Here is a 26,366-nt window from a genome sequence, read left to right as displayed (position 1 = left end):
AATGAAGAGTATTTGTGATTGTTCTAAGCTCAGTGCTTGGAAAACTAAGCACTAAGGCCAAATTAGTGTCTATTGAATGAAGACATGAGATAGTGAGTGATTGTGTGAGTGACTTTGAAGAGACTCAAATTTCATTCTAGGCCCTCAACTCTGAATGATATGAAAAAGACAAGGTTGGTCTGGTCTAAGGGCTCAAACCATAACTGGCATGTTTTCTGAGGTTTAGAATAAAAATGTCATGAACTATGAATAGGAAAAGAAGAACTCAAACTATCCCTATTTGCAGATGACATGATTCTACATTTAGAAGACCCCAAAAATTTCACCAGGAAACTTCTAGAACTCATAAATGAATTGGGGAAAGTAGCAGGATATAAAATTAACACCCATAAATCAAATGCATTCCCATATATAAGTGATCAATCTATTGAAAGAGACTTAGGAAAACTACCCCATTCACAATAGCCTCAAAAAAAAAAAAAAGAAAGAAAAAAGGAGAATCAATCTGATGAAAGAGGTAAAAGACCTCTATGATGAAAACCACAAAAAAAGAAAGAAATTGAAGAAGACCTTAGAAGATGAAAAGATGGCCCATATTCTTAAATAAACAGAAGTAACATTGTCAAAATGGTCATACTACCAAAAGCACTATACAGATTTAATGTAATTCCTATTAAAATCCCAGTGACATTCTTCATAGAAATAGAAAAAGCATTTATGAAATTCATTTTGAAAAGTAAGAGACCCAGAATAGCCAAAGCAATCCTTAGCAAGAAAAGTGAAGCAGGAGGCGTCACAATACCAGACCTTAAATTATACTGCAGAGCTATAGTAACAAAAACGGCATGGTATTGCCACTAAAATAGGCACATAGACCAATGGTACAAATAGAAGACACAGAGACAAACCCACATAAATAAGTTATCTCACACTAGACAAAGGTTCCAAAAACATAAATTGGAGAAAAGATTGCCTTTTAAACAAATGTTGCTGGGACAAGTGGAGATCCACATGTAAAATGAAATTAATCCTCTATCTCTCACCCTGAACAAAACTTAACTTTAAGTGGATCAAAGACTTAGGCACTAGTACCAAGACCCTGCATCTAATAAAAGAAAAAATAAGCCCAAATTTACATCATGCCAGCACAGCAACTGACTTCCTTAACAAGACTTCTAAAGCACAAGAAATAAAATCAAGAATCAATAAATGGGATGGATTCAAACTAAAATGCTTCTTCACAGCAAAGGAAATAACCAAGAATGTGAAGAGAGAGCCTACAGAATGGGAGAAAATCTTTGCCTCCTGTACCTCATATAAAGCATTCATCTCTAGATATACAAGGAATTCAAAAAGCTTAACACCAAAAGAACAAATAATCCAGTCAATAAATGGGCTAAGGTACTGAACAGACACTTAACAGAAGAAGAAATATGATCAGTCAACAAATATACAAAAAATGTCAACATCTCTAGCAGTTACAGAAATGCAAATTAAAACTACACTGAGGTTTCATCTCAATCCAGTTGGAATGGCAATTATCAAGAATACAAGCAACAATAAATTTTGGCAAGGATGTGGGGAAAAAGGTATGCTCATATATTGCTGGTGGGACTGCAAATTGGTGCTGGTGGGACTGCAAATTGTTGCAACCAGTATGGAAAGCAGTATGGAGATTCCTTCGAAAACTTGGAATGATCCACCATTTGACCCAGTTATCCCCACTCCTTAGTTTATATCCAAAGTACTTAAAAATCAGCATATTACAGTGATACAGCCACATCAATGTTCTTAGCAGTTCAACTCAAAACAGCTAAACTATGGAACCAACCTAGGTGCCCTTCAACAGATGAATGGATAAAGAAACTGATATATATATACATAATGAAATATGAATCAACCTTAAAAAATAAAATTATAGCATTTGCCAGTAAATGAATGGAACTGGAGAATATCATGCTAAGTGAAATAAACCAATCCCAAAAAACCAAAGGCTGAATATTTTCTCTGATTTGTGAATGCTGACTTCACAATGGGGGTGTGTGTGGTTAGGGCAGTATAGAAGTACTTTGGATTAGAAAAAGGGGAATAAAGGGAAGGAAGGGGAAATGGGAATAGGAAAGATAGTATAATGTATGGGACATTACTATCCTATGTGCATATATGATTATATGACCAATGTAATTCTACATTATGTACAACCAGAAGAATGAGAAGTTATACTCCATATATGTATAATATATCAAAATACATTCTACTATCATTTATAACTAATTAGAACAAATAAAAGAAAAAGCTAGAAATGTAGTATATCTATGACAACTTTGAAAAAGAAGAATAAGTTTGGAGATATTAAAAAAGTCATAAACTTTTATAATATTTCTGCCCAAAGCTATAAGTCTTATCCAGTCTCTAATCCATTCTTATTGTTCTCTAAGACAGAAAGTAATCATGTTACAGGCACTCCTTCAATGACTTTTTGATGTACTAAAAAAATAAAAATACTTAATATAGTGTTAGTCAGCTTTCTGTTACTCTAACAAATACCTGAAACAACCAACTTATAAAGAGAAAAGGTTTACTTTGGCTCATAGTTGTAGAAGTTTTGTATGATGTTTAGCCCCACTGCTTTGGGCCTGTGGTATCCATTGGTGGGAGTGTATAGTGGAACAAACTGCTTACCTCATAGCTAGGATACAAAAAATTGAAAGGAAGAGATCAGGACCTCACTTGCACCTTCAAGGGCATGCCCCCAATGACTGCAAGAATTCCCACTAGGCCCCACCTCTGAAGTTCCACCTTCTTCCAATAGTGTCAAGCCATGGACTAAGCTTTTAACACCAGGGCCTTTGGGGGGTATATAGGATACAAACCACAGTACATACCATGCAGTGTTCTCCACGTCCTCCCCTCTGCCTTTTCTTTCCACTTTGTCTCTTATTGTTCTTTCATTCAATATTCAATTTTTTTTTTCTGCCCTGACTATGGAATGGATTTTCTCTATTCTAATGTCTCAGACTCTCTGAAACCTCTTCACCTTTATATAAATGTTTACTCTGCGGGACTTTCCACTAGCAATTTTTTCTCTGGCTAAAAAATTCCCCAAGGATTAGCTGAAGCACTTCCTCCTAAGACGAGCTTTCTCTGCTCTCCTCCTAGGAAGAAGTAGGCATTTTCTTTCCTGTGTTTTCCTAGCAAACTTTGCTAATCTCTAGTGTAAGACTCTTGTCTACCCCTCCAATCTGTGACCCAATTGAGGACAAATGTTCTCATACCATAGAGCATAATTCTGGTAGATATCCATTGACCACAGATATAATTATAAATTATAATATGGTGTAATGGTCATATTATGCATGTTGATCCCAGTTGATTCTGAGTTTGCATCACAAATCCTGCATTTTCTGAACTGTGCCAGTTTCATAATCTCTCTAAGCCTCTATTTTATCTGTGAAACTGATAATAATTATATCTGTTTGGTAGTCGTATGTGAGTATTAGATGAAGCTATGCCTGGAAACGTCCTAGTCCTAGCACAGTGCCTTGAACACAGCATGTGTAATGTATAAAGCTGCTCCCCCGCCCTTTCCGTTGCAGCCATTTTCCCTGCCTCCCAACCACTTGTCAATCTGTGAACATCCTAGCTTCATCAGTCAGCTTGCAAGTATCTTTCTCCGTTATTGGTCCCCTGTTAGCCCTGCGGAATTCAACTGCCATCTTTTCTCTCGCTTTTCTCTCCCCCTAACTCGCTTTCTTTCTCCTCCTGGCTTTCCACTCTCTAGCGGGTGCCCTTTCACTTTCCTTTCTCTTTTCCTCTCATTTTCTCTCTTACCCTGCTGGGAGACACTCTGATTGCTTAATAAATTCCCTTATGTGATTTCCCGTGTCTGGCATGGTTTTCATGGGATCCCTTACAGTATGGATTCAATATTATAGCTGTGGACCCTGCTGGTGATAGAATTTATTTTGTTTTCTCTGTTTCAGCAAGACAGGAGTTAAAAAAAAAAAAAAAAAAAAAAAAAAAACAGAACTCACCCAGGCCAGTGTTCCTTAGGTTCCTCAGGTTGAGGTGTGTTCTTTGGAATCACTGTAGCTGGTTACTTTTAGAGCATGACTATCTCATCAGCAGAATGGAGGAAGAGCAAAGGAAGGCTTCTTCTATCTTTAAGGAGAATACATACTACATCATACTTCCACTCATATCTTATAGGCCAGAATAATTACCCTCTTTTCATTTGGATATGAGATGTCTCCCCAAAACTCCAGTTAATGCAGGACTATTCAGAGGTAAAATGATGTGTCACTGGGGATATGCTTTTGGGGTTTATATTTTGTTCCTGGTGAGCAGAGTGCTCTTCCTCTCTCCCTCCCTGCTTCCTATTGCAATGTCCTGATCTTTTCTCCACCATGGCCTTCCATCATGATACTCTGCCTCACCTTGGGCCCAGAGCTGTGTTTAGCTGATATTTTCTTGTCAGAACTTTTGGGTGACAGTGACAAAAAGCTGATGAAAACAGATGGAATAAAATGGGGTACAACTTTTCATTTCTATGGTTACGCACGCTGTAGATTCACACCATTCATGTACTTACACATGTACACAGAGTAATGTTATTTGTCTCATTCCACTACCTTTCCTTCCCCATGCTCCCTCCCCTTCCCTCATTTCCCCCTGCACAATCTAACACTCCTCCATTCTTCCCTCCCCTCCCCCCGCCTTATATATCAGTATCCACTTATCAGAGAAAACATTCGACCTTTGGTTTTTTTCACTTAGCATGATATTTCACTTAGCATGATATTCTCCAGCTCCATCCGTTTACCTGCAAATGCCATAATTTTATTCTTCTTTATGGCTGAATAATATTCCATTGTGTATATATACCACAGTTTCTATGTACATAACACTTTTAATGTGACTAATTGATCCAAAAATTATATAGTACACTGTGCATGGTTGATGCAAGCTCTTTTCTAGAACTCATTTTTTCTTTTTTATTAAAATGGAGGAGTAAAAATGGGTTTACATTTCTGTATAAAATTTGTTTATACCTTTCAAATGTCCCTCATGGATCCTCTGGCTTATTACTCATTGATTTAAAGTGTCAGCATTGTTTCCTTGTGTTATCCTTGTGGTTTTATCTATTGGCCTATACTTATTTGGATTCACAGGCCCCATGACAAAATTAAGAGCAGAGTTGACTAAGAAAGCTGGAGATGCAGGGTTGGGGATATAGCTCAGTTGGTAGAGTGCTTGCCTCTCATGCACTAAGGCCCTGGGTTCAATCCCCAGCACTAAAAAACTAAAAATAAAATAAAGAAAGCTGGAGAGGTATAGAATATGGGAGAGGATGGCAGCAGTAAGAGGGAATACAGGATAGGATGTCATATGACATTCATCAAATATCTATCTCCTTCAAAATCATTATTTCCATTAATTATATTATACTCGCTGGCATACTTCAGCAAAACAAGAGGGTAAACTTCCCCTGGGTCAACAAGCTGAAGTTTTATACCCACTTAGATCAGGAAGAGGCAGTAAAGAGCTACTGTAGTAGGAAATTCCACTGGAAGAAGGGGACCAGAGGAGTTTACAGATGGGCAGTAAGGACTAGAGACCAAAAAGAGCTCTAAGCTCTGACAATTGAAGTGGAATGATGTCAAGTCTGATGACCAAGAAATAATAAATACTAATGTACATGATCCTTGTGAATCCTGAAGAGTTGGGGCTATGGTCTTTCTCACAATGCCTTAATACTGGTAAAAGAAGGAAACTGCTCATCTAAAACAAGTGGAGGTAGAAGAAGATGGAAAGAAATTTAGAGATATTTTCAGGGACCCTTTCTCTTGCCCTGTGGTTCTTGAAGGATGCTGATCTCTATAAACTTGGGAATTCTGCAGAAATGACCTTGATCCCCAGAGTATATGCATAGACATAGGAACCATCAAGAAAAGATGGACCTAACTCCAGAAAGGGATCTGTTTCTACTTAAATGGATGTAATTATTTTAAAGATTTTATTTGGAAAGTGAATTTAAAAAAATATTTACAGTTGACATTTCCCAATGTTCTAAATTTCTTTTGTAGATGTTTCTTTCAAGCAGGTCTTAGGTGTGAAAAAGTGCCTGGCAATAAATTCTAAGTGCCTGGCAATAAAACCATGAAGATTCTATAAAGGAAACACGAGATAATATCCTTTTAATAGTCCTTTTTAAAAAAATAATTGTGTTCACATAAATATTTTGCATCACAAGAGTAGCCACAGAAACAGAAGTTTCTACAACAGATAGTGATATTAGTTTTGGATTTATACTTTGGGAGGAATAGTTCCATATAAGAATGATTAGATGTTATTATTCCAGCATGTTTTTAAAGGCTTTCTTTAAATCCATATCACAGTAATAGAAACACACTGCCGATAGTAAGTAGAAATCATGGGAAATCTTTGACTTTAGGATTTTCTATTTTGATCCAGTAAACTTTGTGAATGACTAATATTTGCTGCTTACCAGTAGTTTAGCACTTGAGACCTGCACACAAACAAAGAAACTCCCCTGTTTCTAGACTCATTTTCCTATGCTCAGGTGCCCTATGTTTCTCTACAACACAGATGTAGGAAGAACCATAGATAGAATGCTGGGCACCCTGAAAGTCAAGAAAAGGTCAGTCAGAGAATGAGGAAGATGGTGCAGAAGAGGAGATTGCCTTCCAAGCTGCTCCATGGTGTGAGACCATGAAAGTGAAGAAACAGCTTCTCAGTGAGGTGCGGGAAAAGAAGGATTTTACACTGGACTCTCAGAATGACTTGGGAACTCAGAAATTTTGTATATAACAGAATAAAGGAAGAAAACCCACCACCACTGTTGGCAGCTGCTGGAGCTAATCCACCTCAGGCAAATTGGGAGGAAGACTAAGAGAACCTGCATTTCAGGTGGCATCATGACTTAACGTGGTACAAAGAAATCAGAGATCCAGGACACTGATGGACTGATCCAGAGGTGAGATACACTATATCCTTGTGCAGAAAAGACACGAGGTTGTCTCCTGGTTGTCCATGGAGAGCCAACGCAGGAGTCATACTCCCACCATTATATGGTGGCAGGTGGCTATGGGATCAAGTCCTGGAGCCCAGATCTGTGTAATCTGAGCTGGGTCCAAAGACCAGACTGGACAGAGGGCTTCCACATGACTTCAGAGTGTGTCTAGGAAACCAGGAGAAATTCAGGTGCAGAGAGAATTTTAATCAGGGAAATATGGGTCTTCATGACCCCAAAGATCCCAGGTTCATCTCATCTCTTGAGTCTGACATCTCCAAGACCAGTTTAGGCAGGCCAGGAATTCAAGCAGGCTGATGGGAGTGATTATGTACTTGGGGACTGAGTCTAGGAGGACTGGTAGGAGGAGATGTGCAGGTGATGGAGGAGATGAATGATTGGCTCCTTCACTGAACATGTGGAACCTAGGGAGAGACTATGGGGTGCAGACTCCCAGTGTGGATTGATAGCTGCCAGGCCCTGAAGGTGCACTGATTTAAAATCTTTAGACCAATTGCCAATCTACCTAGACCTAAACCCTGCCTTCAGGAGCTTCACCTCCAGAAACTCCTCTTACAGGTCTCTACAGTAACCCCACACTGAGAGTGGAGCAGAAAATACTCTTCAACATTCCCCACTTCATACTGCTGAGAAGGAAGCTGAGAATTTTTTAAATCCAACCAGAGCAACACAAAAGTAGAAAGGATTTGACAGTCTGTGACTACTAATCCTGTGCACAATAAATACCTCAAGATAAAACATGAAAGATGTTGGGGAAAAAACAACTAACACATATTCTCACTGACAATTTTTGACCACCACAATGGAAACAGTTTCCCAATTTTTCATGCAGAATCTTTTTAAATTTTATTATATATATATATTTTACTTATTTTTCTTTTTCCCTCTTCTATTTCTCTTTCTATGATTGTGTGCTGAATGGTTTGTGGACATTTGTACATTTACACATTTGTCCCAATTTTCTTATTACTAGCATTTTTTTTTATTTTCAGGACTCTCTCTTCAGGGCTAGGGATTTTGGTTAGTATATTTTGATTTTTTTTTTAACTTATCTCTCTGATTTTCTTTCTTTTCTTCTGTTAATAGACAAACAGTATTATTCTCTCTTTCACTCTTATTTTAATTTTTACTTCTATTTTCTCTCCTCCTCCTTCATGATCATCACATTCTATATCTCTTCTATATTTTTCTTGTTCACCTTTTGAAATAGCAAACCCTTTTGCAAACTTATTGGTTTTACTGTTGGCAATTGCTTATCATACCATTTCTGTTTATTGTGCCAATTAACATTGTAGATGTCATAATAGGAACTAAGTATGCAGTTTAATGTTGCATATCATTTGCACTTGGGGTTGTTATTATTTATCTCCCCCTGAACCATGAGGTACTTGAAACATTTAGGGACAGTATAAGTTTTTAGGGTAGAAACTCTACCACCTTGGAGTCATACTGATAAATGGGTGGATACACAAACAGTATGAAAAAGCAAGGGAACAAACCATCTCAAACAAACCAAAACACCTCAATAATAGATTACATCGATTACCACAGTGGAGGTAATGTCAGAGAAAGAATTTACAAAGTTCATAGTTAAACTGATCTGTAAGATAAGATATGATGTAAGGAGTAAAATAAGAAAGAAAATACAGGAAGTGAAAGATCACTTCAAAAAAGACAGATTCAGAAAAGAACCAAACAGAAATCTTTTCAATGAAGAAATCAATACATAAAAATGTAACAGAAAGCCTCAGCAACCGATTGGGCCACTTGGAAGATGAGAGTTTTAGGCAACAAAAACAAAATATATAATCTTGAAAATAAAGTTAACTATAGAGAAAAGAAACTGTTAAGAGACCATGAACAGAACTTTAAAGAAATAAAGAATAACATGAAAAGGCCAAATTTAAGATTTGTTGGGATAGATGAAGGCTCTGAAATACAAACTAAAGTAATGCAAAATCTTTTCAGTGAAATAATATCAGAAAATTTTCCAAACTTAAGAATGAAATGGAAAATCAAATACAGGAGGCATACAGAACTCCAGATATATAAAATTACAACAGACCCCACACCAAAGCACATTTTTATGAAAATGCCTAAGATACAGAAGGATAGAATTTTAATGACAGCAGGCAAAAATGACAGGTTACACTTAGAAGTAAACCAAGCTGGATGTTATCTGGTTTCTCAACCCAGACTTTAAAAGGTAGGAAGTCTTGGAATAATATATACCAAGTTCTAAAAGAAAATGGATGCCAACTCAGAATACTATAACCAACAAAATGAAGCTTCAGATTTGAAGATGAAGTAAAAACCTTCCACAATAAACAAAAATTAAAAGAATCAGAACTAGAAAGCTGGCACTACAAAACATATTTAATAAAAAATTTCATGAAGAAGAAATGAAAAATAAAATTTAAAACCAGCAGAGGGAGGAATACACTAGAAGAATGCACAATCAAATATAACTTAAAAACTTGAAATTAATCAAGATGACATGGAATAAAAATCATCTCTGAATAATAACATTGAATGTAAATGGTATAAACTCATAAATCAAAAAACATACGCTGGGGCGGACTAGAGGGAGGCTGCGTTCCTTGTTGCTCTGTAACTCCGGTTTCAAGCAGAGGATATCTGATTCTCAGCAGGGCAGTTTTTGCTGATTATTGATTCCCTGGTGTTTACCCCATTTGTCTGCTGTGATGACCTGCAGTCTGCCAGCATATCGACGCTTTTTTTGAGTGCAGATTGCTCACTGTCAGGCATCTATCATCTGCCATTTGCCTGCCTCTGGCTAGTCCATTGCCTGCATTACACCTATCCATCACCAACGCAAAAGGTTCACCTCCCGATCATCCGACAACAGTCAGCAAACTGATCACCAACTGCCAGTGGAGCACCAGCTGCCTGCTGTTACCTGGAAGTTCTCTGTCACAGTACCTGCAGGTTTGATTACATGTGGTTGCCGCCATTTTGAGACAACAGCCAGGCCCCGTAGGACCCCTGGCCAGACTGACTGAGCCCTGTCTCCAGGAGCCCTCACCCCGACCAATCACTCCCTGCCTCTGGGGCCCTCACATTGATTGACTGCTCCCTGCTGCCAGGACCCCCAGACCAACTGACTGTGCCCTATCACCGGGACCCCAGACAGACTGATTGCAACCAGCCTCCAGGATACCACAACCACACCAAACACACCGGACCTCCAGGACCCCTGCCTGGCCAATGGCATCCCGCCCCCAGGACCTCCTGCTGACCACGTTCACACCCTGAGCTGCAGCTCCCCATTTGCCAACACATTTTGAAACCAGAGTGGCTATCTTGGAAAATTCTGGAAACTGTAGCTCCGATCTTTAGGTGGTGCAAAACCCATCCTGAGACACCTGCTGGAGACTTGAAGGTCATTGTCAGGTACCTCTCATACATCAGGCTTCTGAATACTGGGAGGTTTCATTACTATACGACTGTTATACTGTAAATTTTCTTTTTTCTCCTTATTGAAAAAATTTAAGTTTTTATTTCTTTACTTTTCTTGCTCTCTTTTCCTTTTGTTTACCTGTTCCCTCAGAGTCTCTTTCTCCCTTTTTTGCATGCTAATATCCAATTTCTATTGATTACACTCTCACCTTTTCTATTATCTAGAACTTCTGTATATTCTTTTCTTATCCCATTAACAGCCACATTCTATATCCCTCTGCATCCTCTTTGTCCTCCATTAGAAACTGTAGACCTTATTGCAAATCTGTTTGTTTTACTGAAGATAATATTTGAACTCATTCTGTTTATTATGACAATTTTGTTGTTGTCCTTATAGGGGCTATTTGTCTAGGATTGCATAGTGTCTGAATTGGGCATGGCTAATATTGATCTCCCCTTAAAGAAAGGGTTTTGGAAACCTATAGGGCCACTATAAGCCTATAGGGGGAAATCTGCAATACCCCAGATCTGCACTGCTAGAGGGGAAGATACATGAACAACATGAAAAAACAAGGGAAGAAAATGATCCAAACAAATCTAGATTCTATAGTAATAGAATCCAATGACAGTATGTTAGAAGAAATGTCAGAAAAGGACTTCAAATTATACATGAATAAGATGATTCGTGAAGCAAAGGATGAGATTAGAGAGCAAATGGAGGCAATGAATGATAATACCAATAAGCTGAAAGAGCACGTGCAGGAAGCAAAAGATCATTTCAACAAAGAGATAGAGATTCTCAAAAAAAAAAAAAAAAAATACAGAAAAAATCCTTGAAATGAAGGAAACAATAAAACAAATAAAAAACTCAATGGAAAGCATCATCAAAAGACTAGACCACTGGGAAGACAGAACCTCAGACAATGAAGACAAAATATTTAATCTTGAAAATAAAGTTGCCCAAACAGAGAAGATGGTAAGAAATCATGAACAGAATCTCCAAGAACTATGGGACATCATGAAAAGACCAAATTTAAGAATTATCGGGATTGAGGAAGGCACAGAGATACAAACCAAAGGAATGAACAACCTATTCAATGACATAATATCAGAAAATTTCTCAAACCTAAAGACTGAAAGGGAAAATCAAATACAAGAGGCTTACAGAACACCAAATGCACAAAATCACAACAGGTCCACACCAACGCACATTATAATGAAAATGCCTAACATTCAAAATAAAGATAGGAGTTTGAAGGCCACGAGAGAAAAGCATCAGATTACATATAGGGGGAGACCAATACGGATAGCAGCTGACTTCTCAACCCAGACTCTAAAAGCTAGAAGGGCCCGGAACAACATATTTCAAGCTCTGAAAGAACATGGTTGCCAACCAAGAATCCTGTACCCAGCAAAACTAACCTTCAGATTTGAAGATAAAATAAAATCCTTCCATGATAAACAAAAGTTAAAAGAATTTACAAATAGAAAGCCTACACTACAGAATGTTCTCAACAAAATATTCCATGAGGAGGAAATGAAAAACAACAATGGAGGTCAGCAAAGGGAGGAACTACCTTAGAGAAAAATCACTCAAAGGAGACACCATGCCAACTTAAAAACCAAAAATAAACCAAATGACTGGGAATACAAATCATATCTCAATAATAACCCTGAAAGTTAATGGCCTAAACTCATCAATCCAAAGACATAGACTGGCAGAATGGATTAAAAAGAAGACCCAGCAATATGCTGCCTGCAAGAGACTCATCTCATAGAAAAAGACATCCACAGACTAAAGGTGAAAGGATGGGAAAAAACCTACCATGTACATGGACTCAGTAAAAAAGTGGGGGTTTCCATCCTTTTATCAGAGAAAGTGGACTTCAAGCCAAAGTTAGTCAGAAGGGATAAAGAAGGACATTTCATACTGTTTAAGGGAACCATAAATCAGGAAGACATAATGATAGGAAATATTTATGCCCCAAACAATGGTGCATCCCTGTACATCAAACAAATCCTTCTCAATTTCAGGAATCACATAGACCACAACACAATAATTCTGGGTGACTTTAACGCACTGCTGTCACCACTAGATAGATCTTCCAAACAAAATCCAAGCAAAGAAACCAAATAACTCAATGACACAATCAATAACCTAGACTTAATAGACATATAAAGAATATTCCATCCATCAACAAGCAGATTCACTTTCTTCTCAGCAGCACATGGAACCTTCTCGAAAATAGACCATATGTTATGCCACAAAGTAGCCCTTAGGAAATGCAAAAAAATAGAGATACTGCCTTGTGTTCTATCAGATCATAAAGGACAGAGAATAGAAATCAATGACAAAATAAAAAACAGAAATTACTCCAACACCTGGAGACTAAATAATATGCTATTGAATAAAACATGGATAACAAAAAACATAAAGGAGGAGATAAAAAAAATTCTTAGAGGTCAATGAGAATGATGATACAACATATCAAAATCTCTGGGACACTATGAAAGCAGTACTAAGAGGAAAATTCATTGCATGGAGCACATTCCAGAAAAGAATGAAAAGTCAACAACTAAATGACCTAACATTACAGCTCAAAGCCTTAGAAAAAGAAGAACAGAATAACAGCAAAAGTAGTAGAAGACAGGAAATCATTAAAATCAGAGCTGAAATCAATGAAATTGAAAAAAAGAAACAATTCAAAAAATTGACTAAAGTTGATTCTTTGAGAAAATAAACAAAATAGACAAACCCTTAGTCACACTAACAAAGAGGAGAGAGAAAACTCAAATTAATAAAATTCATGATGAAAAAGGAAATATCACGACAGATACCACTGAGATATAGAACATAATGAGAAGCTACTTTGAAAATCTGTATTCCAACAAAATAGAAACTACCGAAGACACTGACAAATTTATAGAGACATATGCTCCTCCCAAACTGAACCAGGAGGACATACACGATTTAAACAGATCATTATCAAGCAATGAAATAGAAGAAGCCATTAAAAATCTACCATCCAAGAAAAGCCCAGGACCAGACAGATTCTCAGCCGAGTTCTATGAGACCAAAGAAGAGTTCAAATGAAGAGTTCAAAGAATGAGTTCAAAGAAGAACTCATTTCAATACTTCTCAAAATATTCCAGGAAATAGAAAAGGAGGGTACCCTACCAAACTCATTCTATGAAGCTAATATCACCCTCATACCCAAACCAGGAGAAGATACATCAAGGAAAGAAAATTTTAGACCAATATCCTTGATGAATATAGATGCAAACATCCTTAACAAAATATTGGCAAACCGTATCCAAAAACATATTAAGAAAATTGTGCACCACAATCAAGTGGGATTCATCCCTGGAATGCAAGGATGGTTTAACATCTGTAAATCAATAAACGTAATCCATCATGTCAATAGACTTAAGGATAAGAATCATATGGTTATTTCAATTGACACAGAAAAAGCGTTCGACAAAATACAACACCCCTTCATCCTCAAAACACTAGAAAAAATAGGGATAGTAGGAACATACCTGAACATTGTAAAGGCTATTTATGCTAAGCCCATGGCCAACATCATTCTTAATGGAGAAAAACTGAAACCATTCCCTTTAAAAACAGGAACAAGACAGGTCCTCTTTCATCACTTCTATTCAACATTGTCCTCGAAACTCTAGCCAGAGCAATTAGGCAGACTAAAGAAATTAAAGGGATACGAATAGGAAAAGAGGAACTTAACCTGTCACTATTTGCGGATGACATGATTCTATATTTAGAGGATCCAAAAACCTCCTCCAGAATACTTCTAGACCTCATCAATGAATTCAGCAAAATAGCAGTCTATAAAATCAACACGCATAAATGTAAAGCATTATTATACGCAAGCGATGAAACAGCTAAAAGGGAAATGAGGAAAACAACTCCATTTGTAATAGCCTCAAAAAATAAATAAATAAAATACTTGGGAATCAACCTAACTAAAGAGGTAAAAGATCTCTACAATGAAAACTACAAAACATTGAAGAAAGAAATTGAAGAGAACCTTAGAAGATGGAAAGATCTCCCATGTTCTTGAATAGGCAGAATTAATATTGTCAAAATGGCCATACTACCAAAAGTGCTATACAGATTCAATGCAATTCCAATTAAAATCCCAATGACGTACCTTACAGAAACAGAGCAAGCAATCATGAAATTCATCTGGAAGAATAAGAAACCCAGAATAGCTAAAGCAATACTTATCAGAAAGAATGAAACAGGGGGTATCCCAATACCAGAACTTCAACTATACTACAAAGCAATAGTAACCAAAACAGCATGGTATTGGCACCAAAATAGACAGGTAGATCAATGGTGCAGAATAGAGGATATGGACACAAACCCAAATAAAGACAATTTTCTCATACTAGACAAAGGGGCCAAAAATATGCAATGGAGAAAAGATAGCGTCTTCGAAAAATGGTGCTGGGAAAACTGGAAATCCACATGCAACAGAATGAAACTAAGCCCCTATCTCTCACCCTGCACAAAACTCAACTCAAAATGGATCAAGGACCTTGAAATCAGACCAGAGACCCTGCACCTTATAGAAGAAAAATTAGGTCCAAATCTTCAACACTTTGGCTTAGGATCAGACTTCCTTAACAGGACTCCCATAGCACAAGAAATAAAAGCAAGAATCAATAACTGGGATAGATTCAAACTAAATAGCTTTCTCTCAGCAAAGGAAACTATCAGCAATGCGAAGAGAGAGCCTATAGAGTGGGAGAATATCTTTGCCACTCATACTTCAGATAGAGCACTAATTTTCAGAATATATAAAGAACTCAAAAAACTCTACACGTAGAATACAAATAACCCAGTCAACAAATGGGCTAAGGATATTAACAGACGCTTCACAGAAGAAGGTCTACAAGCAATCAACAAACATATGAAAAAATGTTCAACATCTTTAGTTATAAGAGAAATGCAAATCAAAACTACACTAAGATTCCATTCACCCCAATTAGAATGGCGATTATCAAGAACACAAGCAACAATAGGTGTTGGCGAGAATGTGGGGGAAAAGGTACACTCATACATTGCTGGTGGGGTTGCAAATTAGTGCAGCCACTCTGGAAAGCAGTGTGGAGATTCCTTAGAAAACTTGGAATGGAACCACCATTTGACCCAGCTATCCCACTCCTTGGCCTATACCCAAAGGACTTAAAATCAGCATACTACAGAGATACAGCCACATCAATGTTCATAGCTGCTCAATTCACAATAGCCAGACTGTGGAACCAACCTAGATGTCCTTCAATTGATGAATGGATAAAGAAACTGTAATATATATATATATATATATATATATATATATATATATATACACACACACACACACACAATGGAATATTATTCAGCTATAAAGAATAATAAAATTATGGCATTTGCAGGCAAATGGATGAAATTGGAGAATATCATTCTAAGTGAGATAAGCCAATCTCAAAAATCCAAAAGACTAATGATCTCACTGATAAGTGGATGATGACACATAATTGGGGGTGGGAGGGGGGCAAGAATGGAGGAAGGAGGGACTGTATAGAGGGAACAGAGAGGTGGGAGGGGTGGGGGGAAGGAAAAAATAACAATGAATCAAACATCATTACCCTATGTAAATGTATGATTACACAAATGGTATGCTGTTACTCCATGTGCAAACAGAGAAACAACATGTATCCCATTTGTTTACAATAAAAATAAATTTAAAAAATAAACATAGGCTAGCAGATTGAATTTAAAATACAAGACTCAAAAATATGCTATCTCCAAGAGATTCACCTCATACTAAAAGACATTCACAGACTGAAGGTGGAAGGATGGGAAAAAAACATCACTCTTATAAATAAGCAAGGAATTCTATCCTCATATCAGATAAAGTGAACTTCGAGGCAAAGTTAATTAGATGAGACAAAGAAGGTCATTTCGTACTGCTTAAGGGAAGTACACAACAAGAAATAACAATTGCAAATATATGTATGCCCCAAATAATGGAGCGTCTATGTACATCAAAAAATCCTCAATATTGAATCAAACAGACTACAACACAATAATACTGGCTGACTTTAACACATCTCTTTTATTACTGTATAGATCCTCCAAATAAAAACTAAATAAAGAAACTATAGAACTAAAAAATAAAATTAATAATTTAGGCTTATCAGACACATATAGAATATTTCACCCATCAATGACTGAATATACTTTCCCCTAGTAGCACATGGATCATTTTCTAAAAGAGATCATATCATAGGCCACAAAGCAACTATTAACAAATTTTTAAAAAAGTAGAGATAAAGCCTTGTATTCTATTAGATCACAGAGGAATGAAATTAGAACTTAATGATTAGGTAAAAATTAGGAGCTACTCTAACAAGAGACTAAATAATATACTATTGAATGGTGAATGGATAGAAGAAGAAATCAGGGGTGAAATAAAAAATACTTAAGTGTAAATTAGGCTAGTGATACAACATATCAAAATCTCTGGGACACTAGGCAGTTCTAAGAGGAAAGTTCATAGCATTGAACTCACTCATTAAAAGAATAGAAATACATCAAATAAAGAATCTAATATCTCAAGGCAATAGCAAAAGAACAAATCAATATCAAAATCAGCAGAAGGCAGGAAATAATTAAAATCAATGAAATTGAAAATTTTTTCAAAAAAATCAATGAAACAAAAACTTACTTCTTTGAAAAGATAAACAAAATTGATAAACCTTTAGCCAAGCTAAACAAAAGAAAGAGGAAAAAACCCCAAATTATTAAATTCACGATGAGGGGCTGGGGTTGTAGCTCAGTGGTATAGCACTTGCCTCACATGTGTGGGGCACTGGGTTTGATCCTCAGCAACGCATAAAAATAAATAAAGGTAGTGTGTCCATCTATAACTAAAACAATATTAAAAAATTTGTGATGAAAATAGAAATATCACCACAGATAGAGGATAATAGAAACTATTTTGAAAATGTATACTCCAATAAATGGAAAATCTTGAAGACATGGACAAATTTTTAGAGACCCACCCAAATTGAACTAGGAGGAAACAGAAAACTTAAAACAGATTAATTTCTAGTAATGAAATCAAAGATGCCACCCACAGCTTACCAATCAAGAAAAGCCCAGTACCAGATGGGTTCTCAGCTGAGTTCTACCAGATCTTTAAATAAGAAATAATGCTAATACTCCTTAAATTATTACATGAAATAGAAAACCCTTCCAAACTCATTCTATGATGCTAGTTTCACCCTGAGACCCAGAGCAGACAAAGACACATCAAAGAAAGAAAACTTTATATCAATACCCCTTATGAACATAGATGTAAAAATTCTTTATAAAATACTAGCAAAATCACATACAAAAACACTTTAAAAAAATAGTGCACCATGATCAAATGGGATGAAAGATTGGTTCAACATATAGACATCAATAAATGTACTTTGTCACATAAATAGACTTAAAGACAAGAATCATATGATTATATCAATAGATACTGTATTAGTTGGGACTCTCTAGAGTGTAGAGACATGCTTACGGCCGTTTGAGAAAGTAGCTGTAAGATGGCGGCTGGCGTTGGGCCAAGAGGTGGTGCATAATTAGTGTTAACATGGGGTGAACTCTCATGACCTTTTGCCTGATTGGTTGATGTCTCTTCCATGCTTGTGGTCAACAGATGTTCCTCATTCTTTCTTGATTGGTACCATGGTGCATGCTCCAATCATGCTACTTAATCCTAAGCTGATTGGCTGCCTTAGTGTATATAATACATTCTCTTCACCTGGGAGGAGGACGCACCTCTAAGAAGCAGCAGACCTCTAAGAAGTAGCCTCTCTGAAAGCATAGCCTCTCTGAAAGTGTAACACCTCTAAAAGCAAGCAAGCCTCTCTTCCTGTATAAACTAGCAAGCAAGCAAGCAAGCAAGCAAGCAAGGAAGCAGCACAAAAAAGATAAAGAAGTAGTTCATTCCCAGTCCGCCTCCGATTCTTTCCCGTGGGATCGTTGCTGCAGGCGGCAACACTAGAGGAACAGAAACATCCTGAAGTATGATTATAAAAGGGGATTTATTAGATTGGCTTACATGACCAGAAGCTGGATAGTCCAAAATGGACACCTGCAGCTGGAGAGCTGGAAGAACCAGCAGCTGCACAGCCGAAGACGTAGAAGCCCCAGAACAGGAAAGATCAACAGTGTTACCCTAGTCCAAGACCAAGGCTTCTGGAAACTACCTGGAGAATCACAGGCAGAATCTGCTTTGGAAGAGTGAAGAAGAGAGAGTCTGATATCATCAGACAATCGAAGCAGCGATCAAGAGACAAACTTGCATCTGCATCTGCTTCCTTGTTCTTCCAGCTTTTATTCCACCCTGTTGGGCAGTGCTGCCCAAGCTTAGGGAGAGGCTCCACTTCAGTTTACTGTCCCACATTCCAATCTTTCCTAGACATGCCCTCATTGACACACCCAGAAGCCTCTTAATCATTGGCATCTCTTAATCCAATCAAGTTCACAATTCAAATTAACCATTACAGATGCAGAAAAAAGCATTTGACAAAATACATCATCCATTCCTGTTTAAAACAATAGAAAAACTAGAGATAGTAGCAACATAACTCAGTATTGTAAAAGTTATATATGCTAAACCCAAGGCCAACATCATTCTAAATGGAGAAAAATGGAAAGCATTCCTTCTAAAAACTGGAACAAGACAAGGATGCCCTCTTTCACCACTTCTATTCAACATAGTCCTTGAATCTCTAGCCAGAGCAATTAGGCAAAAGAATGAGATAAAAGTTATAAAAGTGGTAAAAGAAGAGCTCAAACTATCCCTATTTGCCAACCATGTGATCCTACACTTAGATGACCCTCCCTACCAAAAAAAAAAAAAAAAAAAAAAACTCCACCAGAAAACTTCTAGAACTCATAAACGAATTCAACAAAGTAGCAGGATACAAAATTAACACCCATAATCAATTGTATTACTGTACACCAATGATGAATCACCTAAAAAAGAAATTAGGAAAACTATCCCATTTACAATAAATAGCCTCAAATAAAATAAAATACTTGGGAATTAACCTAACAAAAAAGGTAAAAGACCTCTACAATGAGAACTACAGAACTCTAAAGAAAGAAATCAAAGAAGACTTTAGAAGATGGAAAGATCTCCCATGTTTTTGGATAAGCAGAATTAACATGGTCAAAATGGCCATACTACCAAAAGTGCTATGCAGATTTAATATAATTCCAATTAAAATTCCAATGACTTTCTTCATAGAAATAGTAGAAGCAGTCATTAAGCTCATTTTGGAAAATAAGAGACCCAGAATAGCCAAAGAAATTCTTAACAAGAAAAGTAAAGAAGGAGGCATAATAATACCAGACCCTTAATTTATACTACAGAGCTACATAACAAAAAAAAAAAAAAAAAAAAAAAAACCACAAAGAGCAATGAAATAGCATAGAAGACACAGACAAACCTTCATAAATACAGTTATCTCATACTCGACAAACCACCAAAAACATAACTTGGAGAAGATAGCCTCTTCAACAGATGGTGCTGGGAAAACTGGAAATCCATATGTAGTAGAATGAAATTTATCCCCTTTCACTCATCCTGCACAAAGCTCTACTCAAAGTGGATCAAGAATCTAGGTATTAGACCAGAAACCATGTACCTACCAGAAGAAAATGTAGGCCTAACACTCCAATATGTCGTCTGAGGAACTGACCTCCTCAGGAAGACTCCTGAAGTGCAAGAAATAAAATTTTTAAAAATCAGTAAATGGGATGGTTTTACACTAAAAATCTTCTTCACCACAAAGGAAACAATCTAGAGTGTGAAGAAAGAGTTTTCAGAAGGGGAGAAAATCTTTGCCAACCACACCTCAGCTAAGGTGTTAATTTCCAGGATGTACAAAGAACTCAAAAAACTTGACACCAAAAAATAAAAAATAAAAAAATTTAAAAACAAAAACCAAAAAACCACAAGCAACAAATGGGCAAAGGAGCTAAACAGATACTTCTCAAAAGACAAATTACAAACAGTTAACAAATATCAAAAAAATTCAACATCTCTAGCAATTAGAAAAGGTGTAAATTAAAACTACACTGAGATTTCACCTCACTCCAGTCAGAATGGCAAAAATCAAGAATACAAGCCACAATAAATGTTGGTGAAAATGTGGGGGGAAAAGGGTACATTCATACATTCCTGATGGGACTGCAAACTGGTGCAACTACTATGGAAAGCAGTATGCAGATTTCTCAGAAAACTAGGAATGGAATCACTATTTGACCCAGTTGGTATGTATCCAAAGGATTTAAAATCAACATACTACAGTGACACAGCCATGTCAATGTTTATCAAAGCACAATTCACAATAGCTAAGCTTTATTCATTCAATAGATGAATGGATAAAGAAAATGTGACACACACACACAATGGAATATTACTCATTCATAAAAAAAATTTTTATGACATTTGCCAGTAAATGGATAGATCTGGAGACTATTAAGTTAAGTGAAATAAGGCAATCCCCAAAAGCCAAAGGTTGAATGTTCCCTCTTATATGTTGATGCTAACCCACAACAAGGGGCATGGAGAAGGGAAGAAAAGAAGTTCAGTGAATAAGACAAAGGAGAATAAAGGGGAGGAAGAGAGGATAGGAATAGGGAAGACAGTGGAATGAATCTGACATATTTTCTATATATATGACATATTTTCTATATATATATATGAATACAACACAGTGAATCTCAACATTGTGTACATCCATAAGACCAGGATCCTTATAAGAATAAAATAAATTCCATGTTTGCATAAATATATCAAAATGGATTCTACTGTCAGGTGTAACTAAAAAGAACAAATAAAAATTTAAAAAAGAAAGAAAATGGAAAACCCCTCATGACTACAGCCATAATAAATGCCAAAGATTCAAATTAGATAGTTGGTAGTAAAGGTAGATTAAGGTAAACTTCTCAACATAAACAAACTGGACTTGCACTTCTAATTCATGTGGAAACATGCTGCCTTTCAAAGGAAGTAGCTTTAGACTTGGTCCCCAAATGCAAGTTGAGGTGAAAAAGTTAAAGAAATATATTGAGCATGACAAGAAGAAAGCAAATACATATGATAAATAATAATAGTAATTCAGACAATAAACACTAAACTCTCACCTTTGCATGTTGTATTAACCAAACACAAAATTTCAAGGCCATTGATTTGACCACCAACCACACTGAGAAAACACTACAGAAATAGATTCCTAAAAGTACAAAGTGAAAACTTCTGCTTTTGAAGAATGTTAAAGCAGAAGAAAAATGCCCTTTCCCAAATTCAAATAAAAACAAAGCAAAAGATTTGGACACTTCAATGGCAAATTAAATTGTCAGTTGAAATTTGAAAGAAATTAAAAGAAGAATGCTTAGAAATGAAAGAAGGAATGTCTTCGTTTTAAAATGAGGTGATAATATTACCTATCTCATCTGGCACCAAGTTTTGCATCTCAATGAAGTCCTGGTTAATGAGGTTGCTCAGCACACCTTTGTTTCCTCTCTTCAAAAAGAATCCTTAAAATCTAATTATGAATATTCTTTTGGAACAAAATGAATTGGGAGGAAATTTAATTATCATTTACTCTTAGACCAAAACAGTTCTTTCTTTTAGAGAAAACAAACTACAGTGGAGAGAAGTAGAGAAATTGAAAAATCATCCCTACCCTTCCAAAAGTGCACCCCTGTCTACCTGCAGAACACAATACCATGTGCTTTGGCAATAGTAATTAATACGCCATTCACTGTTCTATAACCCTGGTTCTTATGATCAGAGACAAAAGCTTAAGTTGAGCTAAGGTAACTGTTAAAGTTTTCTTTTGTGCTTTTTATAGATTTATGGCAATTCAGAGTAAAAATGACAATAAAAAGAAAGACAATTTAAAGGCAACTCAGAGGAGGCTGATGGTATGATGGAAAAGCACATATTGCTTATAACCACGAGATCAGGGTTTCCATTCCAGCTACACTCTAAAGAACTGTAGGTTGTGAAATGCAGATGCAAGATCAAAATAGTGCATATAGTACATTCAGCCACTCCCTGGCTTGGTATTCACTCATTTATTTACTTTACATGTGTTTAATGAGTTTTTACATTATGTATGGCAGGGAAAAGCCTTTTATAGAGCTTAACAATGTGGCAGAATAATGAGGCAAGTAATAGTTTAATAAACAAGAGTTAATTCTCTTTATCAAAAGATAAGGAGAACCTTATTGGTAATAGAGAGAACACATGTTATTTGTACTTCCACTTCTGAGAATTAAGTGAAGTAATAAATACGGATCCACTTTGAAATCCAAAGCTCTCTAAAAATATTCATTTCCATATTTGTAATAAAATACAAGCCCATGCTATTTTCAAGATCTGAGAGAAAGTAGAAAGATTAACTAGACAGACAATGCCTGTCCTGTTTGAGGAAAGGTAAGGACAACTGGACATTGTGAGCTACTTTTCCAGGCAGAAAATACTTATTGGTGCTTGAAGACAGGGATGGGGATAGTGATCGGATGTTTAGAGGAAAGAGATTTGATTCCGTTGAGAGGATTCAGGGAAGACTTTATTGAGCAGATGCATTTGAACTGTTGTGTCAAAATAATCAGAGGCATTTTGACTTGAGATCATGGAACAGAATAAATAAAAGCACAGATACTGGTGAATAAGGAGCAACAAAAAACAGTACGTAGCACATTTCATTTAGATCGAAAAAAGTGTCAATGTCAGCTGTCAGCAATAAGATTTGGACAAGTGGTTTGGAATCAGACCATAGAGGACCTCAAAGCTAGGCTAAAGAGTGTGAGTTGTTTTCGACAGCTGGGCATCTCGGAAGGAAATTGAGCAACACAATAACACAACCACAACTGTGAGTCAGGAGGAGAAATCGACAACTGCGTCTGGGGTGGACTGTTGGGGCTAGTGATAGAATTTTGTGTCCGATGAGAGATCTTTTCATCTTGTGTTTTGGCCTACTGAAATCTAGGGTTCGGAAGCTGTCAAAGTTGGAGTAACTTAGGAAACTTGAAATGTTTTCATACTTAGTGGTACTGAGTCCTGTAAAAAACAGATTCCCTCATATGAGTAATATGGAACTCAAACAATGAATCCGAAGAGCATATTTCCTTGGTGAAAATTAAGCACTGCTTGTAACTACATTTGCCTCAGCACAGGTCACGTTATGTATAGTCTCATATTATGGAAATAAGGAAGAGAGAGCTAGAAATAAAAAGCAATATCTCTAGAAATTAAGCTTCTATGATTCACAATCCTAAAAGGTACATACCAGACCCTCAGCCTGCTTCACACCCACTTTGGGCTGGGCCTTTAGCATGCAGTAATGGCTGATCAGAGAAGTTTCCCTGTAACTCCCAGGGGCTGAGTGCATAGAACAAACTGACCCTGACCCTCTCCCCACCCATGAGCCTCACAGAGCCAAAACAGCTGTGGGAGATGAGTGGCAGCCACTCACCCAACCAACAAGCATCTGACAGATGACAGGCTTCATTGGTGACTCAACACAGGTTGTGGAGAAAGCCAAGTTGTTCTGCCCATCTGTGTTCAGAACTTCCAGACTAAAAGAGAATAACAGATGTTCATTAAAAAAAAAAAAAAAAAAAAAAAACTACAAACCCAAAACATAGTTTTCCTACACAAATGCATGCCAGTGAATATTTGGAGAATAAGAACACTTTTTGCCAGGCCTCACAGGGCGTCTGGATGACAAACCCAGAGAGAAGGAACTACATATTTCTAATCTCCATCACATTTCCATGATGCACTCCAGAGAGTGTGAGACACTGTCTTGGTATGTCCCACAGAGCACTCTCAGAGCTGATGAGGTATTTTAGAGCCAGGGGTAAACATGGGAATAGGCTACCTATTCCCAAGGCAAGGATAATTAAGTAGGAGCACGATAGGTAGCTAAAGACTGTGTCCTATTACCTCGCATAAAATCAGATATTAAATAAAAACATTTGGCATAAATTTACCAACATGGAGGGAAATGGTACTAAACCATTCAGATAAGCTTTAAAAAAAAGTTCAAAACTCAAAAGTTTTAAATTCTTTTTATCCAAATATGCAACCAACTCCTCAGGTTTGGCCCTCAGGGATGAAGAGATTATGTAATTATGAGAGGCAGCCAGGGTGAAGCCCTTTCTCCCGTTGATGAGCAAGTAAGTTTAGAATTCCCACAGAGGAGAATGGGATTTTGGGGCCTGACCTTCAAAAGCTTTGCTTTGTTACCTTGGCCGAAGGTCACTGTGTTTATAACCAAGATTTGAGGTTCTGAATTCTGTGAAGGGCAGGGAAAGTCTTGAAGGGCTTGTCTTTGGTCTCAAGTCTCACGGTTCTACTCTACCTGAATCTGCCTCTAAAGTCCTCCAAGCTCAATTATGAGAAGGCATAATCTCTACTTCAGTACCAGGAATCTGCACATGCTACTCTTTCCTAGGGCAGTATTCTGTACCTGGAAGGAAATGAAATTGTCTTCTAGTAAGTTGGAAATTGAACATGGCCTATCCATGTCTAGGGCACTTTTCCTGGTGGCCAGGTGGGGGCTAATTCACTCCATCTTCAGATGAGGCCTCAAGTAGAATGAGACTTACTTTAAGAATCCTCGATGATACAGTTGAGGATTGCAAGAGTAAAACCAGATTCAAACCCTCAAACTGATGTACTGGGTTCCAAAATGCTGGAAGGAGATCAAGAGGCCAGGGTAGGATTCAAGGAGCAGAGGTCACAGGAGAGCTGTGACAGACCTAGATCAGAAGTAAATAACCGAGCCTAGGTATATTAAGTCTCCTAAGAATGTCACCCATAGGGCTGGGGATATAGCTCAGTTGTTAGAGTGCTTCCCTTGCAAGCACAAGGCCCTGGGTTCAATTCCAGCACTGTACAAAAAAAAAAAAAAAAAAAATTACCCATAGTCTTCCATAATTGTAGTCAATGACCAGCACCCATAAGATACTTCCTGACTTTCTTAAACTGTTTTTGTTTAGCTTATTAATGGAATTATTATTATATTCTTATTATATTATATATTATTATTATATATTAATATATTATATTATATATTATTTTATTATTATTATTATATATATAAAATTCTTAGATTTCTAAGAAGCTTCTGATGCAAGATGTTTAGACTTCACCACTTTTGGTTGATGTACACTTGCTTATGTAAGGTGGAAAAGTTTAAGTAATTTCTTAAAAATGACTAATACAATGGCTATATATTTGTTTTCAGATTATTTTGAGGAGCTTCCTTTGAAAGTCCGGAATGTTTTTGCCAATCAACAGAAATTTAATCCTGAGAGAAGAAGACCACTAAGATAAATCCATCTCAACAGGTATTAAATATGGAAAATAGGTTGAATTTTGTTTGAAACTTAATCTTAAAATCTGAGGGGAAAATATGAAATATTTATTTTATCGTATAGTCAACAAATTGAGTTGTCATGGCAAACGTGCCCTAAATTCTTAGGAGGATGAAAGTGTTACTCTTCATTTGAGAGAGAGTAAAAGTTTCCCAATAAAATTACTTAATAACTTGATCTATTTCATTGCTTCAAAGCTGGACTGTCATAGCACAATTCCAATGAAGATCATATGTTCAATGCCTAAAAATTCAACTTTTAAGTATAAGTAGAAAGAACCAGTCGAACATAAATAGATGTGTATAAAGAATATCAATAGAGTAGAGGAAGGAGAATGCGGGAAGAGAGGAGGAGAAGGAAAAGGGAGGAACATGAACTGACGTCAAATTCCATGCACGTTCTAATTTGTTGAGATGAACC

The 26,366-nt window shown here is 36.8% G+C and overlaps 1 protein-coding gene across 1 annotated transcript in view; it reads right to left on the bottom strand.

The window, feature by feature from the left end:
• Positions 1–26,366, bottom strand: part of LOC306637635 (uncharacterized protein) — a gene marked incomplete at its 5' end in the record, with an annotated part of 59,625 nt that overhangs the window by 17,802 nt on the left and 15,457 nt on the right. Inside the window, one exon of the mRNA XM_079100424.1 lies at positions 24,038–24,140. Coding sequence (XP_078956550.1) covers positions 24,038–24,140 — 103 coding nt within the window. The remainder of the gene's footprint in view (positions 1–24,037; positions 24,141–26,366) is intronic.

This window comes from Sciurus vulgaris (genome assembly GCF_902686455.1).
Source record: "Sciurus vulgaris genome assembly, chromosome: 10".
Taxonomy (NCBI): Eukaryota; Metazoa; Chordata; class Mammalia; order Rodentia; family Sciuridae; genus Sciurus; species Sciurus vulgaris.
This window is presented reverse-complemented; position numbering and strand designations above follow the sequence as displayed.